The sequence below is a fragment of the Sarcophilus harrisii genome, chromosome 2 (assembly GCF_902635505.1).
Source record: "Sarcophilus harrisii chromosome 2, mSarHar1.11, whole genome shotgun sequence".
Classification (NCBI taxonomy): domain Eukaryota; kingdom Metazoa; phylum Chordata; class Mammalia; order Dasyuromorphia; family Dasyuridae; genus Sarcophilus; species Sarcophilus harrisii.
Window position 1 is genome coordinate 367386512 of NC_045427.1, and position 20005 is coordinate 367406516.

General features: G+C 33.3%; 1 protein-coding gene across 2 annotated transcripts in view; it reads right to left on the reverse strand.

The window, feature by feature from the left end:
• Positions 1-390: 390 nt before the first annotated feature.
• The window catches only part of AK7 (adenylate kinase 7), an 88119-nt gene continuing 68504 nt past the window's right edge, over positions 391-20005 (reverse strand). For both annotated transcript variants that reach the window (XM_031953296.1, XM_031953297.1), the window contains 6 exons: positions 19361-19489; positions 19086-19154; positions 16394-16591; positions 13325-13545; positions 1793-1951; positions 391-1241 (listed from right to left, as the gene is read on the reverse strand). In XM_031953296.1, coding sequence (XP_031809156.1) covers positions 1203-1241; positions 1793-1951; positions 13325-13545; positions 16394-16591; positions 19086-19154; positions 19361-19489 — 815 coding nt within the window. In that variant the 3' untranslated portion in view covers positions 391-1202. The remainder of the gene's footprint in view (positions 1242-1792; positions 1952-13324; positions 13546-16393; positions 16592-19085; positions 19155-19360; positions 19490-20005) is intronic.

Below are 20005 nucleotides of genomic sequence, written 5' to 3' on the forward strand. Positions count from 1 at the left end.
CCTATTCTGCAAAGGAATTCTCTCAATGTTGAACCCATTTATGAGGACCAGTTTCAGTTCTAAGGAAGCCTGACCTCTAAAGAACAGGGTTAGGATCTTTTTTCTTACTTAAAACTTAAGTTTGATTTGTGAGGGTTTGGAGTTTCCCATTTTAAAGTTTAATGCAGTCCTCTTTAGCCATTATAAGGGAGAAAATAAGATCTGTGTAAGTTTCTTGTGTCATCCCTGATGTATAAATTCTTGAGAAGCATATGCTTCCTCAGAAGTGACCAGAGCAACAAAATGAACTCTTCGTGGATAGACTTAGCAAATAACTTCCCACACATGATCTATGAGGTATAACCTCTATTACACATGAAACAAATTTTCATTTATTATAAGTGTTTTATTCAAATCATATAAACCATTACATGAATTTCTCCCCAAGAAATTTACAATTATTTCATGTATATAAATTAGAATCCTTATTCTATAGATACTGAAGTATAAAAAAATTTTCTAGTAAAGGTTAATTATGTTTGATTTATTTTGAGTTAAAAGTATGTCATCATTTAGAAATACACAAGCAAAGAAACCCATCAGTTCACCTACACAATTTAAAACTAATTTGGTTTTTCTTCATACTATAAATTAATACTATCTGTAATCACTGATATGTAAAATATTTAGTGATAATCTAAGAGCAAAATTGACAGGCTATGAGATCTACATTTTACTATGTGAACTACCAATAACTACTCCATCTATATCCCTTCCAAATTCTATTTTGCTTGTATTGATCATTTGCAGAAACAAAGCCTGAGAGAAAGCTGGCCTTGGCATCAGGAAGACCTGAATTTGCTTCTGACATAAACTGGTTATATGAGTTAACATCTCACTTAATACTTCAGTTTCCCAGGCAACTCTAATATTACACATTGCAGAACAATTGTTGATCTGCATTGGTAGAGGAAACTTATTCATAAGGAGTTCCCTGTACTGATAAAATTACAATCTAGGCCAAAGAAAAAGTCACTCATTACCATGTGGCTTAGAATAATGGTTTTACTAAATAAAGAGAACATTTGTTTGAAGGGAAATAAAACTGTTTGTTTGACCAAAATAACAAAAAAAAAAAAAAAAAAAAAAAAAAAAAAGCTATTTTTTCAGATTACTATGTTAAATTTCTCTCTAGTTTTTAAAAACATGAGATATTTTCAATTTCACTCCATTTCAGGGTTGTTCTTGAAGAGATATTCTGCCTATAATAGAAGTAGAAATAAAACATTAGCCATTTTCAAAACATTTCTTATGAGATACATTTTTGTACAATTAACATTTGGAATTTTATGACAAAAACAAAAATTTTATAACATTCTACACATGTGTTAAATATATTTAAGACTCTAAACCAAATTATAACAAACATTTCTCTATTTTTTGTTTTCAATCAAAATACCTTCAGTGTATGAGCTACATGTTCTATGGAGGACATTTCCATCACAAAAACTGACAAAGTGAATGCATTAGAGACATCCATAATGAAAGGGTACCTACATAAACAAAATCAGAGATCTTTTTTCTATCATCTATTTTCTTCTTCTTCTTTTTTACTTAATGTATTTTGTTTTTTTCCAATTACATGTAAAGATAATTTTAAACATTCATCTTTGTAAGGTGTTGAGCTCCAGTTTTTTTCCTGCCCTCCCTTGCCCCCTTCCTAAGACAGCAAGTAATCTGATGTTATATATGTGCAATTATTCTAAAATCCATTTTTAAGGGGGTATTTTTTGAAAGTTAACTTTTTCCTTACCAGAAAATCAACAGGATCATCTGGTCTGACCTTACAACATTCATTCAGGCCTCGCATGAGTGTCGGCATCACATTGGTCATTAAATAGTTTCTAAGTGGAACAGACTGTGCCTCCAATAATTCTCTTTCTTCTCTTTTTACTTCCTCTAGTCGTTTACTCTGTAAGGAGAATATTTAAGGATACTCTGTAAGGAGAATATTTAAGGAAAAAAACTCAACGAAGTATCAAATATCAATGAATACAAATTACCCTTCTAGACCTTGGAGGGTGTGGGAGACTATAGCGCTTGTTTTAGACTGTGCACAGATGCACTCCCACTTTGGGGGGAGGGGGGATGGGAGGGAGAGGAAGGAAGGAGGAAACAGAACTTGGCTTCTCTCTTTTCTTGGGAGCAGCATTTCCTTTTTCTCTTCCTATCTATACTTGAGAAGTGCTCCAAAGCACAATGACGTCATGAACAGAATACTGAAGTTGAAATAAGGAAGTCTGAGGTTCAAATATGGCCTCAACACTGGCTAGCCATGAGGTAGAGAAGAAATAAGCCACTGTATCTGGAATCAGATGACCTAGTTTCAAAATCTAACTTGGTTACTTATTATCTGTGTGACCTTGTACAAAGCACTTACAATCTCTTGGCCTCAGTTTCCTTATCTATAAAATAGGATAATCACAGCACATTACCTCACAGGGTGATTGTGATGATCTGTAAGCCTTACTGAATGATGTAAATGTTTGCTAGTATCTTCTACAATGAACATTGTAAATTATATACCTTCCTTAGATGCTCCCAGCTGCAGACTCCTCTAAGATTAATGCAAATTGTCAGATCTTTTCACTTCTTTCCCTCCATTTACTACTGTCATTCACCCCAGTTTTATACCAAGTCTCAGTTAAAATGATCATGAATCCCAGATATTCTGTAATAATACAAACTTCAAGGTTGATAGACATATATGAGTTTATAATAATAATGACAAATCTATCAATCAACAAGCATTTATCAAGTGCCTATTATATACCAGGTACTATAATAGAACTGTGGGGATATAAAGACAAAAGTGAAAAAAACCCTGCCTTTAGGGAAAGTATATTCTATCAGAAAATACCACGTGTACATCTGTAAGTAAATATATACAAATTTGGTACAAATTGTTAATTTTTTGTGGGAAGTTATTACCAGACTGAAGTAGGGTAGAATAAGGTGGGAATTTTTTTTAAAAAGCCTCATTGATAAAGGGATAATTTTAAAATGCAAACCTAAAGTATAAAAATATCAATGACATTAAACAAAGACATTAAAGTGTGGTAGAGAACAATAAAGAAAAGACAGTTTCTGAACTGTACAGGGCAAGAACTCTGAAAAGGTATACTTAAGGCTCAGTATGATTGATTTAACCCTACAACAAGATATTAACTCAATGGAATTGATGAGATAATTGGTTCCCTAGTGTAACAGAGTATTTAACAGGTCAGAGTCAGATCTAAGTCAGAGCACAGACTGACTAGATAGGAGCAGAGACTGAGATGTGCAGACTGCCGACTGGCTGACTGACTGAGACTGCTGATTCAGACTGGGAGACTTAAGGAGACAATAAAGGCTTTGGACTTTATCCTGACTATTCTTGTGGTAATTATTCTGCTGAGATCAAGGCTGGTCCAAAAGGCCCTTCAGAAAGCTAGTCAGAACATTACTGAATGTCCATCTTCTTTAGGCATTTATCCTTATGCTACCTTAAAAAATTCCTGAGGGAGAAATTATATAGTACATAGGCATCAATAGCTTTGAATATGGATCCATAATTCTATTCACAAAATGTTTCTTTATCATTATACCTCTCAAATTTTTCTGTTTAATTCTTTAAGGTTTTCCATATAAATTGACTCTAAAATAGACTAGATCTCCAGCATTATAACTCACTATTTCTCAACACATATCTTTTCTTCTAATTAGGATGGTTTCTCTGCTGGTTCCTTCACATTATGCTAAATTTCAGCTCCTTGTCTTTGTTCATACTATTCTCCCACACCTGAAAAGATTTCTATTTGTTTAGAGGTAGCATAGTAAAAATGTTTGTAGCAGCACTTTTTGCAGTGGCAAAGAACTGGAAACTGAGTGGATGCCCATCAGGTAGGGAATGGCTGAATAAGTTATAGTATATGAATGTCATAGAATATTATTATTTTATAAAAAACTATCAGCAGGATGATTTCAGAGAGGCCTGGAGAGACTTACATGAATGATGCTAAGAACCTGGAGAACATTGTACACAGCAATAACAAGATTATGTAATGATCAATTTTGATGGATGTGGCTCTTTTCAACAATGAGTTGATTCAAGCCAATACCAATAAATTTGTGATGGAGAGAGCCATCTGTACCCAGAGAGAGAGGACTGTAGGGACTGAATGTGGATCATAACATGGTATTTTCATCTCTTTTATTGTTGTTTGCTTGCTTTTTGTTTTCTTTCTCATTTTTTCCCTCTTTTTTGATCTGATTTTTTTTGTGGAACATGATATATGTGGAAATATGTATAGAAGAATTGCACATGTTTAACAAATATTAGATTATCTGCTGGCTAGCAAAGGAGATTGGGTGAAAGGAGGGAGAAAAATTTGGAACACAAGGTTTTGTTAAGGGCAAATATTGAAAACTATCTTTGCATATATTTTGAAAATAAAAAGCTATTATTAATTTTTTTTTTTTAAAAACGGTAATACAGTATCCTGGAAAAAGGAGTGGGCTTAGCATTAGGAGTGACCTAGTTTTGAATTCTGACCCTGGTACATATAAGGTGGATATCCTGGGTACTTCATCTAACTTTTCTGAATCTCATTTTTTCTCATATGTAAAACAGGGATAATAATTCCTCTGTCACCTAATTCAGAGGGGCTGCTGTGAAGATCAAATGAAAAAATCTATGCAAAGTGCTTTGCAAACTTTAAAGCAATATATGTGTCAACTATTAATCTGTTATTATTCTTCTCTGCCTATCCACATATTATCCACCTTTCAAGGTTTACCTTCCACATGCAGCTGATAAAGCTCCAGGTGATAATGATTTTATATCTTTTTTTTTTGCAAATTCCTACTACAATTATACTAGACATTTAAGTCAGGGGATCATAGATCAGAAGCTGAACATTTTACAGGCCACTCACTACAACCCCTACTTATTTTATAGGTGAAGAAAATAAGGCCCAATAAGGTTAAGTGACATGTTAAAAGTCATAAATACCATGTCTTCTGAATTTGAACCCATGTCTTCTGAATCCAGAAAAAAATGTATTTATTTTTCATATGTGTATAACCTATCACCAAAAAAAACTGTATAGGACAGGGGATTTTTATACACTGTAAAGCATCATATAGGTGTGAGTTATTATTTATTTGTATGTTTGATTCTAAAGCTTGGCATAGGCCTCAACATCTCTGAAGCATTTCCTTCAAACAGCTTTGTGCAGATTTAAGTTGCTATTATCTTCACTTCACAGAAAAGGAAACTGAATCTGAGAATGGAAATATTATGCTAAAGGTCATACAATCTTATTCATTCAATAAGCATTTATTAAGCACCTACTATGTGCCAGACCCTATGCTGGGATTGGACAAAAACAAAATCCAATCAGAAGGAGGGAGGTAATGTATTCCAGATCTGGGACACAGCCTCTCAAAGTCATAGAGTTATATTATGGAAAATGGAATTGGTTAACAAGAGCAGGCTACTCTGGACAAATGCAATCTGCATGAAGGAGAAGAATAGGCCTAGAAGGATAGGCTGATGCCTAGTTGTGAAAGGCTTTAAATACCAAATAGAGAAGACTGAATTCAATCCTAGAGGCAAGAGGAAATTATTGGAACTTCTTGTAAAGGAGAGTGACATAGACCTATGTTATAAGATAATTACTTTGGCCTGGGAGACCAATTAAGTAAAATTCGATAAAAGGCCCCGACTTAGAGTAATGGCTATGTGAATGAAGAAAGTTGTTAGATGTAAGAGACACTGTGCAGGTAGAAATAATAATATTTGGCAACTGATTGGCTGAGGGAAAGGGAAGGCTCTAAAGTTGCAAGCCTCAGTGAATGGAAGTGCTTTCAACAGAAATAAGTCAGGAAGAGGGAAGAGTTCAGAAGGTTAGATGATGAGCTTTGTTTTAGACATGGAAACTTTGATTTGCCTCAATGACATCAAATGGAAATATATATATATATGTTAAGGCAGCTGGAAATATAAGTACAATTCTCAAGAGAGCGAATAGAATTTTCTATATCTGCATGTATATCTTTATCTACATGGATATATATATTTTATATATATGTGTGTGTGTATATATATATATATATGCACACAATATACATACATATATACATATATATCTATATTATGTGCATGACTGGGAGTCATCTACATCTACATTGCCATTGAGCTGATAAGATCACATAGCTAGGAAAGGATTCAGGATATAGTGCTATACCATACTCAGAGATTAAGCCTAATGGAGAAGAGTGACATTATTACCCACAGGGAAGTAGGACAAAAGTTAATAGTACCATCTAGTCCCTTTCAGTCTTGTTCCTGATCTAAGAGATAATAAGAGATGTTTGGGAATAAAAAAGAAATACTGAATGGAATTTCTCTAAATCAAAGAATTTGAATGAACCCTTGGTATAGCAGTATAAGAGAAAAAGTTCAAAACAGAAGCTTAAGTACTCTGATTTTACGAGATGACTCCTGATCTATCCACTATACCACAAGAAGAAAAGACAGTTAAAAGCTGAAGGTATACAAACAACAAAAGAAGAGCAGTTGTAGAAACATCAAGCAGAAAAGAAAGACCTTAACTTGAGAGAGTAGCTCATAGCCTGATGATATTACCAAAGACATTTTCAGCTCTGTTGAAGAAGCAAGTAGTAACATTTGAGCAAGAAAAGCACTGCAGAAGAAATGCTACTTTAACAGTAAGATTTGATTACACATAACTTCTGATCACTGGTGACCCAGGGCCACTTTAGTTTTGTGTATGCCCTTCATGCATGTTCCCCTTTTATGAATATTTCTCACCCACAATGTTTCCTGAATTTGTCCTTTCTCCCAAGAGAAGGATTATACCTATGGGAGAGTGTACCCTTGTGTAAATAAGTTTTTCTTATCACTTATTTTGCTATTTTTTTTTAATTTAATAGCCTTTTATTTACAGGATATATGCATGGGTAACTTTACAGCATTAACAATTGCCAAACCTCTTGTTCCATTTTGCTATTCTTTTAATGAAATGTCTTTTGCTTTGAGTTTGGGACTTCTAGTTGGTTATTAAAGGAACACATTTGCTTCTCTAAATCATTATTGTTTAGAGAAATGCAAATTAAAATAGCTCTGAGGTAGCACTTCACACCTCTTAGACTGGCTAAAATGACAGGAAAAGATAATGATAAATGCTGGAGGGGGATATGGGAAAACTGGACGTTCATGAATTATTGGTGAAGTTGTGAAATGATCCAACCATTCTGCAGATCATACCCTTTGATCCAGCAGTCACTTCTGGGTCTGTATCCCAAAGAGATCATAGAAGAGGGGAAAGGACCCACTTGTGCAAAAATGTTTGTAGCAGCTTTTTTTGTAGTGGCAAAGAACTGGAAATTGAGTAGATGTCCATAAGTTGGGGAATGGCTGAATAAGTTATGGTATATGAATATAATGGAAGAAATGGTCAGCAGGCTGATTTCAGAAAGGTTTGGAAAGACTTACATGAACTAAGCTAAGTGAAGTGGGTAGAATCAAAAGAACATTATTATACATGGCAACAATAAGATTATATGTTGATCATTTGTGATGAATTGGCTCTTTTCAACAATGAAGTGATTCAGGCCAAATCCAATAGACTTGTGATGGGGAGAGCCATTTGCATCTAGAAAGAGGACTATGGAGACTTGGGGATCACAACATAGTATTTTCACCTTTTTTGTTGTTGTTGTTGTTTGCTTGCTTGTTTTTTTCTTTCTTTTCTTTTCTTTTTTTTCTTTTTGATCTGATTTTTCTTGTGTGGCATTATAAATGTAGAAATTATGTTAGAAAAACTGCACGTTTAACCTATATTGCATTGCTTGCTGTCTAGAGGAGGGAAGAGGTAGAGAAGGAGGGAGAAAAATTTGGAACAATGTTTTGCAAGGGTGAATGTTGAAAAAGTTTTGCAAGTATTTTGAAAAATAAAAAGCTATTATTAAAAAAAAAGGATTGATGAGCAGGCTGATTACAGAAAAGCATGGAAAGACACAAACTGATGTTAAGTGAAGTAAGCAGAACATTACACACAACTACAACAAGATTATATGATAATCAACTGTGATGAACTTGGCTCTTTTCAACAAGAAGTTCATTCAAGGCAACTCTAATAGATAGATGTTATGAAAAGAGCCATTCACATCTGGACAGCATTATGGATACTGTAGGTGGTTCAAAGCATAGTATTTTCACCTTTTGGTTGTTGTTGTTTGTCTGCTTTTTTTTTTTCTTTCTCATGTTTTTTTTTTCCCCCTTTGGTCTGCTTTTTCTTGTGCAGCATGATGAATATGGAAACGTGTGTAGAAGAATTGCATATATTTAATATATTGCTGTCTAGGGGAAGAGAGAGGAAGGAAGGAAAATTTGGAACACAAAGTTTTGCAAAGGTGAGTGTTGAAAACTATCTTTGCATGTATTTGAAAAAATTAAATACTTTTAATTTTAAAAAAGAAAATCTGATTCCAAAAAAAAAAAAAAAAAAAGAAAAGAAAAGAAACACACTTGTGCGAGCTCATACATAAGCAATATTGTAAAGAGCTTTGAACTCAGAATGAAGAAGAGTCTCAGCAGTAGCATGTGAAAACATACAAAGGTTACATAGCAATGGCTCAAACATAGGTCTTCTGACTCAGTATGTAGCACTCTTTTTATTCTTAGCACATTCTCTTAGCAGCCATTTCTTAACTAATTCATTTTAATTATCTCCTATATAACATTTTCTTCACAACATCTTAGAGTATAGAAAAGACACTCAATAAATATCTGATTAATATAGGGAACTGATTTAAATTTACAACAAAATTATTCCCCCAATGATATGGCCAAGAGATATCAATAGGAACTTTTCAGGAAAGAAAGCCAAGCTATCAATAATAATCATAGAAAAAATGTTTTAAATCACTAATAATTAGAAAATACAAATTACAACTCCAGCATTCTACCTCATATCCATAAGACTGACAAAGCTGACAGAAAAAAGGAAAATAGGTTAAAATGGTGGAAGGGCTATAGGCAAACAGATTCATTTAATGCAACTTGGTGGAAATGTGAACTGTTTCAACCAATCTGGAAAGCAATTTGAAATTATGCTCCCAGTATTAAAATACCCTTCAACACAGAGATTAGTTCTATATCTCAAAGACCACACCAAAAAAATTAATAAAGGGGAACACCCATAAATTAGGGAATGGTAAAATATATATATATATATATATATATATATATATATATATATATATATGGTATATGAATGTAATGGAATATTATTGCTCCATAAAAATAAGGAATGGATTCAGAGAAAACTGAGAAGACTTTATGATATGTTACAGAGTTAAGTGAGTAGAATCAAAAGAAAAATTTAAATAATCACTACAATATTCTAAAAGAAAATAACTTTGAAAGACTTAAGAATTCTGATCAAAATAATATCACCACTAAGAATAATGAAGACTTTAGTATATGTCTTATGTTTTGGCAGAAAGAATGGGCATCTCTAGGCATGTACAGCAATGAGATGCTTTCAGATATAATCAATGAGTGAATGAATTTTTTGTGATTATAATTATTTGTTTCAAGGGGAGAGTGGTGACAGGGTTGTGACAAAGACAACGAAAGAAAAAGAATGCTACTGAAACATTTAAAACATCAGCAAAGTAGAGGGATCCATAGTTTTTATCAATCTTCTTTTTCTATACCTTATGAAGATACTCATGTTTATTAATGTTTAAATTCATAATGAAAAATAGAAATAAAGTCAGAGAGGTAGAAATACTATACATATCTTTTATAGATCACATATGATCAATGAGGAAATTATGAACAAAGGAGACAGAATTAAATGAGGACTCTACAATGTGTAGAATAAGTGGGTTAAAGAACAAATCATAGAAACAATATATAATTATATTAAAGAAAAATGATAATCATGAGACAACCAAAATGTGTGACATGTAGCTTAAACAGTCCTTTTGGGGAAAATTTATCTTTCTTAACACTTGAAAAAAAACAAGTAGAGAAAGAGATGATGAATACATCATCTGAAACATCTGACTACATCATCTGCATAAGCAACTGAAACAGAACAAAGCAAAGCTAGATCACCAAATTAATATCCCCAAAAGAGCACAAAAATTAGAAAGTCAATGAAGAAATGAAATGGAAAACCAAAAAAAATGATAAAGTTGGAAAAAAATTTTAAAGCTCAATATAAGCAAATTTCTACACAAATTGACATATGAAAGAAAACCATATTAGCTAAATAAAAATAAAAAGAGAGAATTAGCAATAATGAAGAAAATTAAATGAAAATTTCAGATACTATTATATGACCAATTGAAGAAGGGACCCCAAGACGCTAAAACTCCTTGAAGGAGAAAATCTCCTTCAACTCTGCCTCAGTGAGGGACCCCGCCCAAGGGAAACAAGACAAAGAAGACTGTTTGGGCTAAACTGTAAGTTGCTTTTACTATAGACCAAGAACTTTTTGCTCTTAGTATTTTCTCTTGTACTTTTCTTTGATAGTCAGCATTCTTAAAGGAAGCCAACAGAAAGAATCTGATGCATTTCCTGCAAAAAGGCATTATTTCTAAAGGTCTTCATTTCAACCCTGGAGGACACCCCACTTTTAATCTGCTCCTGAGATCTGTTCTCTCTAGGCTTCAAGCTTTGGATTTTCCACTGCCCTTCAGCCAGGAGAATATGGGATGACTGACTGGGGACAATTGACCTTAGATGTCCTGCTGCGGTTTTCAGACCCCACACCTCACACCTTACCTCCTGGCATGAACCTCCCAAAATCTCTATGACCCTTGCCAGCTTGAAGCAGTTACATGAAGAAGAGATCTTTGTCCCTTTATCCCAAATGCATTTGGAGGTGACTGCTTGAGGGGGGAATAAAGAGACCTGAAACACTAAAACTCCTTGAAGGAGAAAATTTCTTTCAATTCTGTTTCAGTGAGGGTCCCTGCCCAAGGGAAATAAGACAAACAGTTTCACTCTGTTATCTAGCAAAAAAAAAAAAAAAAATTCCAACTTTATTCAAGAAACTCATTCTATTCAAATTCCAGCTCAAGCTGAAACTGAGCTAGCAGATGAGCCAACTTGGGACTCCACCCACGAGCCCCTTTCAGCTTGTAGCCAAAGCTCCTATTATAAAAGAGCCAATCTAAAATTCTCTCTTTGAAGATGTTCTAAACATGCCATGCTATGCCATGGTGGGCTATGCCATGCCATGCCAAGCAAACCTCTGCCCACTGGAATAATATTCTTTTCCAGTGTTATCCTCTCTTTATCCTCACCTATTTCCCTAAAGACACCTTATGCCTCTCTGTCAGGACTTTTAACCTTACTCCCTAATCCTTATAATTAAACTTCTTTTATCAATCTAAGTTTTCAGGTCTGTAAATTCCTTTACCGAGAATCTCTGCGCTGCCAGAAGGGAGTTCCCCAAAACTCCCTATCCTTGTGCCGAATCCCAAGAGGGTGTAGGGGAGCCAAACCTCTCCACTTGGTTCCCTGAATCCCAAACCTGCCACTAGACCTTATTTAACTTCTTGACCACCAGAAACCTTAATTTCATTTTGGTTCCCTAAATCTAAACCTTATCATTTGGTTCCCTACGAGAGGGAACCCCAAAACCTAAAACCTCATCACAATTACATGCCAATAGCAATGTGGTTACAAAAATATAAATGTCTTAATTAACAAAATGGAAAATAAAATACTCAATGTGATCTCAGAGAGTTAAACTGATCAAGTTACAAAAAGTAATATTCATAAAATTAAGAAAGAAGACCACTAATCAAATTCTTTCTCTGAGACAAATGTGATCCTGAGACCTCCAAACTAGGGAGAAAAAAAAAAAAAAAGTAAAAAAAACAACAAATAAACTAGACACCATTATATCTAAGGACTACAGATATAAAAATGTAAAATAAAACACCAATAAGGAGGTTTGAGTAATATTTTTTTTTAATGTTTTCACTATGTCCTGTTGGGATTTATATAAAAAATGCTGAGATGATTTTGAAGGGGGAGGGGAACTGTTCCCTTTAAGATTATCACTCTGAGATTGTCTCCTTTAATCAGGATCTACCAGGCTCCAAGGAGTCCAGACAGAGCCCAAACCTTCCAGGATAAGAGAATCAACTCCCATAGAAATTCTAAATTCTCATTCAATCAAGGAATCCTGATTTGATCTGTCCCAGCCCCCCACCTGTTCTGATCTGCTTGGGCTGTCCCAGCCCCCACTAAAGATACCCAGTAACTTCCCTCTACCAAAGTCTTTGCAGATGGACCTAGATAGCTCACTCAGCTGTCAGGATCCTTCTGCCCACTGAGAAAGCATTCTCTCAGCGCCTAAACTCCATTTTCCCAATAGATCTGCCACTATAGAAGTCAGTTTCTTGGCAAACTGATTTCTATTCAACAATAAACTTTCATTTTGCAACTAATAATTCGGGAATGAATGAATTCTTTCATTCCTAAAACCTGTGGCCAATTTAAAGGGGATTCTTAACAACTCTCTTATTGCCACTAACCTCTTGACCACCAGGAATTGAGATTACTAAAACCGCATCAATTTCACTTTGGCAAAATTATAAATTCAATACAGCATATTAATATTACAATTAATAAAATTGATTAGATAAATAGATGTAGACGATTCTAATCACCATAGCATTCATTTATGATAAAATGGCTAAAAAGACAGGAATTAAGTACCTTTCCACTAAAATGATAATCCCAAAATGCATAGCGTTTAAATTTAACAGTTCTAATGATTAACAATAGATTTTGTAAAGTTACCAGGAAAAAAAAAACTCTCCAAATGTAAAGAAAAGGAAATTCAAATCACATAAGACTATTCCATACCCTCTGGAAATTACAGAAAATAATGGAAAAAATTATTTGAAAAGTAAAGGAATTAAGGATGCAATACAATACATACTCTGAAAATATGAACCTACTCATCAATGAAAAAAAAAAAGATGGATATTCCATAAAAGAGAGGCATTTGAAATATTTCTTTAAAAAAATGTGAGCAAATTATTTGATTTTTAAATATCCCATGAAAAAGAAACACAAAAAGATAAATACAGTTGTCAAAGAAAGCAACAAAATAAATTATTTGATTTTTAAATACTATTCAAAAGGAGACAGATATGTATAAAGAGGAAAAGACACATAAGGGAAATGAGAGCAGTGTTTAAAAAAAATCTATAAAAGTATCTGTTAAATAGAACAACTTACCCACTCCTCCCAACGAGCTATCTTTTCTGCTGTTTCAATAGCCTCCTTCTGCTCTCGCTCTGCCTCCTCTGCAACCTCCTTTGCTAAGTGTTCCTCTGCAGCTTTACGCTCTTGTTCTGCTTTTTCTTCATCTGTTAAACCATAATTTCGAGGCTTTCCAATAGCTTTAATAATCTGTCCAATGGCAAGTTTATTCTCAGGATGGTCAAATCTTCCTACATCTTTAAATTTTAGAGGCAAGAAAGAAATGGGTGAAATCATATTTCTGTCTATTATATGCATACTCAGATGTTGCTTGGCTTTGGGCAATATATTATAGCAGAATGACTGGCCTTCACTTATTTTGGGGTTCCTGAAATATTTCCTGTTTCATGGTCCAAGGTATGGCACTTCATTTCTCCCTTCCTTTCTTTCTCCAAGTTATGGCAGGGGGACATCTTAAATCCTAATATTTCATAAAAGTTTGTTAATATTGCATATAGTTAGTCCATATTTGTCAATATTTGTGAAAATAAGTAGCTTCTTTTGATTCTAGCTGTTATAATTCTTAATGGAGTTTCTCTTTTTTGTGACCACATAAATTCCAGTTCCTTTTCAGTTTTACTTCTATACAATTTTTCTCACAATTTGAGCACTTACTATTGATTCAATAATAATGATTATGATGAAAATAATAATTTTAAAAGTCTATAAACTCTTTAGCTAATGGGTTTGAGGGAAGTAAAGAGACACCTCCATACCATCTAGGTAATGTTAATATCAATTAAAATAAGGAGTAAATAGGAACACGTTCATTCCTATTATTAAAGCAAAAATTCTCCTAGACCTTCTTATTTTAAAATCATCTGGGTAAGTGTAGTCAGTGTAGAGGATATTTCAAATAAGGCAGATGACAAGATTTTGTGGACAAAGCTAGAAAATGTCACTCCCTTAAACTCATCAAACAAAAGTCTATATAAAATAGGTATAGCTGTAGACATTTGTAGTTTAGCCATCACTCATCCTGTTTGTAATGGAAATTTCTAAATGGGTTGATGAACTCAAATCCAGTCAAATAGAACTGGGTATTTTCTAATTTTTAAAGCCACTGATTGTTCCACCAGTCTAAGATATAACTAATATAAAATGAGTTAATTATAACATGCAAGAAATGTAGATAAGTAAAAAAGTAAAGAAGAATTTATTTTTGTATCTCTAGTGTTGTCAAGAAGAAGATTCCTCATTTTAATTTTAACATTTCATTGAATCAGATCTTTTCTTTTTTAAAGTTTGAAAGGTCTTTAATAACAATCTACCCTACTATCTTCATTTAAAATAGCAATAAAGGGGGACAGGGAGAGTTAGTCAGTTAAGCCAAGGATTAGATTGGATCTGTACATAATGATTAATCTGGCAAGAGTGTGCAAAATGGTTTGGGGGAAGGGAGAACAGAGGTAGTTGTAACTCATTAGAAGTCCCATCACATAGTCCACAAGCAATTCAGTTCCACTATGTTCCAGGAGGAAGAGATAGTTATAGGAAGTGGATTTGTGGTTTCATTGATATGAGGAACTCCCAGATAAGGAAATTCTCTCCACCAGTGCAGTTGGGCATGTTCCCATAAACCTACAATCTTGGAGTTGCCTAAAGTACTGAGTTATGAAGTAACTTCATGATGATCCAGTTTGTGTTAGAGATAGTATTTAAACATTGGTTTCCTGGATTTTTTAGGCCTCCTAAATATTCAATCTGCATTCCATTAAGGGATACAACATGTACACATTTAAGTATATACAAAATATATTCTAAGTAAAAAGAGAATAATTTTGATGAAGATCTCCAATCCTTGGTAATCTGGGATCAGATATCATTCAAATGTTACAAATGACCTCCAATTGCTCAACCCAATAATTTTTTCTCAGCCCTCATTCTCCTTGACTTTTCTAAAGCATAGTATACTCTTGGCTATTCTCTTCAAGATACTGTTTTGGTTTTCTCCTAGTTTTCTTTCTGTCTGTAATCTCATCTTCTTTGTAACATCCTTATCCACATTCCACTGACTATGACAGGGCTCACTCCTAGGTCTTCTAATCTTTTCTCTATATGAATCTCAGTGGTTTTAGCAGTTTCCATGGGTTCCATTGTTACCTCTCTACAGAGAACCACCAAATCTATATATACATCCCTGCTGTCTCCTGAACATTATTAGCAAATAGATATTGGATATATGTCTTACAGGTATATCCAATTAAACATATTCAAAACAGAATGCATTACTTTCCCCCCAAACCCATCTTTCTTCCTAGCCTTCTTATTTCTTTAGAAGTACCATCTTCCTCCTCATCACTCAGATTCACAATTTAAGAAGCACTCACAATCCTTTATTTTCTTTTATTTCACTACCTCTACATCCAATCAGGTGATTCTACCTGAAATGCTGGTCATATTTGTTCCCTCCTTATTACTCAGATAGACCCACCCTAGTACAGCCTGTCATTACTTCTCACACAGATAATATCAAAAACATCCTAAATAATCTCCCTGCCTCATATATATCTATATCTTTATCTGTATCTATATATCTATATAAGGCAGGGAGACTATTTAAAAAGCTTTTGCATATAATCCACCTTCCATGTAGCTATCAAGGTACTATTTCTAAAGTATGGATCTTACTATGCCATTTCCTGGCTCAAAAATCTGTAATGCAGTTCCTCTCTTCAGCGGGTAAAGCCCTTTCGACCTGGCATCAATTTTATTGCAGATATATTGGGGATTACTCTCCCTTATGCACTCTATAATGCAGCCAAACTGGCCTCTTTGCTTTTCCTGATATGTAGCTTTATCAATCTCCTTTCTCCAGGCCTTTGCCCAGGTAATTCCCCTAACCTGCAATTCATTCCCACCTCATCTCTGACTCTTCAAATCTTTAACTTCTGTCAAAGTTCACCACAAGGGCTATTTCCTATAGGAAGTCTATTTTGATCATCTCATCTCATGCAAAACTGAAGTTTGCATAGGAATTTATATTTCATGCATTAATTAAATAGTTTCCTTAACTTTATATATGCATTTAATTTCATTCCTTACCAATGTGGTGTGGATGGATTTCAAGTTCATCAAAATAGTTGTAAACAGTTTCATCTTCAGTATTTAAATCACGATAGTTACTAAGTGATCTCAAAAATCTATCCTGGACATAGTGGGTTCCAGCCACAATGGCCTCAGGAAGATTCATGACTCTCTCCTTTAAAAACTCATCAGATGCATCCAAAGCAAAAACAAATTCTGTGAAGAAGAAAAAATCCCCATGTTTACTGTATCAAAAAGTCTATTATAAATATTGTGACCCCATATTTTCCACAACAAAATTTGGGTCATAGATTCATATAAAAAATTTCCTGTTGCAAAATTACATTAAAATTTTTTCCTACTTTTCCTGAAATTACTTGGACTGTCCTCAAAAATTCAAGACATATCATGAAGGAAAGGGAAATAAGAAGGATTTGGTTCTTATTTCTCACCCACTGTAATATTTTTATAGTATTTGATACAATTTGCCATCACCTACCTTCAGGATGGTCTTTTTGGTTTCCATGACATTGAACTTTGCTGGTTTTCTTCTATCACTTTAAGCACTCTATATCCTTGGCTGGCTCTTTCTCTTTCTGAATGCTTAAAATCAACATTCTCTAAAGCTCTGACCTTTTATTCATATTTCCTCTGCCTACAGTATTCTTTGACAATTTCATTTATTCTCACTGCTTTCAACCATCACTTTTATGCAGATAGTGCCCAAATTTGTATTTCTACCTTTGATTTTTTTCTTCAGATGCATGTCCAGTTGCCTACTGGATATTTCTACTGGGGTGTCCTACTATCATCTCGAGTTCATTATTTCCAAAATCGAATTTAGTATCTTTCTCCAAAATTGCTTTTCCTGGCTTTCCTATTTCTAATATTTTTCACTATTTATCCAGGTTCAAAAACTTGGCATTTCTTTTCTCTCACCTCCAGATCTAATCAGTTGCATGTTCTACTTTGTATGATTATGTGCATATGATTGTGTGTGTGTTATTTCTTGTGTTCCTCTAAATAAAATATAAGCTACTTGAGGGCTGAATATTTGGAATTATAAAGACATCCATATTTGAAACTCTTTTACATCTCTGTAGATGATGTTTAAAAAAAAAAACAAAAAACAACCCAAACCAAAACCATCATGGATGACAGCATGGACTACCCATGTCTGTTTATTTGCAAATGTGAAGAGTTGTGTCAGTAATGACAAATACATACAAGCCTATTTTCTCATTCTTCTCCTTGATGAAAATACAAAAAAGGAACAACTTAGGTTTCTGCAGATGATTTTCTAAAATAGTTCTTACAACTAAGTTAAAAATATAAAATCCTACTGTTATATATTGTTCAGTTATTTTATGATTTCATAAAATAAAATACATTTTCATTAAAAATGAAAACTTTCCTTACACAAGCTTTCTCCTATGCAAATATTAAAACTATACAAGATTTATTTATTTATAAGATGGTACTATAGTTATGCTTATTTCCTTAGTATTGACAAAATATATGATATAAACATAAAGGTATAAGGGCTATGAATGATATGATGACATCCTGCACGATGACTAAAAGGATTTCTATTGAAGAATATGGGAGAAAAATAGTAACTACCACCACTTTGCAACATTTTGATGGGTTAACAATATAGGGGAATCCATCCTCAAATCTAGTGGCCAAAAATGGAAAGTTCTTGATCCCTAATTTAGGAATAAATACAATATAATTAAGTATGTAAGGACACAGTGAAAATGGATGGTTCAATCCACTGTAGTAAAACACATTTGATTTTTGGAGAAGAGACACACCAGTCTGGTCTGAATTCCAACACTGCAATTTTGTCTAAAGGATCCTTTTTCATAATTGTAGAACTATTTGCTTACCGCTCCTTGCTTGCAGCCCTAAACAAATAATGTCTTCCCACTGTGATAACAAATCCTGCCAGTTATGTCCCTTTTCTCCTTTGAGTGATTCCCCTTTTCTCTACCCCTCTCTCTACTATGAAAGATGTTAAATTAAGTTGCCATAAAATGTTGCTGATTGAATACTATAGATAGATCTAAAAATTATAAAAACTAAATCAGTACTGTAGGAAGTTAAAACTGCTATCAGTAGTTTCCTTTGCATGCTCATATTTGTTTTGTTGGCCATTCTGTCTTTGACCCAAGTCATCAGATTCCCTATTGATAGGTATGTTTCTTCCAAGAGACCCCATTTCTCTGAGTATAGAAACTTCTCCAATAATAGTAAAGAAAGTTCTTCAAATACTAATCACAGATGACATTATATTCCTGGCATTGAGGCTTCTCAATGAAATCCCTAGCAAACGGATAAGGTAAGATTGGAACACACTTGGAAACTGTGCAGTACTTGTTTGCTATCACAGATTTCAGCCTTGTATATTACCTATTTGTTCTCTGTGTTAACAAACCAATATGATCCTAGACTGAATATGTTTTCCTCTCTCCTTACTCTGAGTCACACTAATAATACCAAAGACTTGGACACATTTTCCTAAATTGGTTTATTGAGAGAACTTCCCAAAACTCTGCTGTTTTATGTTTATGCATGCCCTAGTTTTTAATTATTTCCCCTTGAACTATTGGAGGGCTTTTAAAAGTCAAGGTTACTCTTTTGGTGTGAAAAATATGTTGAATAGCACACCTTTAAAAATAATCATTTAGAAATATTTTAAACTTACCAGGTATGGTTAGTTTATCAAATGGAGGAATTTTGCCTCTAGATTCTTCTTCTTCTTCCTCTTCTTCTTCTAATAACAGAAAATCCATAATTTGCATTATGATTATTTAAAAATGAGCATACTAATAATAATACATACTTTTAAATTGCAAATATTAATGAAAATATATTCAAAGTAGACCATATATTTAAGAAATATTTTCTCTTATTTGCTTTGGTTGAAATAATGTTTTTGTAGTAAACTATTTACCTAACAAAGAAAACACTAACACTTACGATTAAACAAGTCTTTTGCTTGCTCATAGGTCTTTGGGAATCCATCCAAAATGTAACCTTGGTTTTTGCATGGCATAGACTTTAGTTTATCTTTCATGAATCTAATTACATACTGATCTTCCAAGCGACCTAAATATAAACAGAAAATATGTTGTATATAAAATACCCAGGTGTCTAATGTACAAAATTACAATATCAAAATTAACTTATTTAAGAAATAGATTTCTGAAGACTTCAGCTTATTTTTTTTTGGAATTATAAAGTTTCAAATTAGCAGGTTCTTAGTTTCTTTATTTCATTCTATAAGCAATAAAAGAATGGTACATTTCATTTTTCTATACTTAAATTTATACATATGTACCTTCATATTATGAATATGTCTTTTAGAAAATCATTATTATATCTTTCAATTGTTTAAATTTTATGCCAAAGACAAAATAATTAACATATGATTTTATCTATTTAAATTTATGGAAATATATTTCTATCACCTCTCTAAAAAACTTTTATTAGGTTTAAAGAAAGAAGAACCAGAAAGATTCAAAATGATTTGAGTTTTTGTTTATTAAATGTTATTAAATTAAATTATTTTTATTAAACAAATTTTATTTTTTAAATGTTTGTGTTCAAATGAAGTTTGAAGTT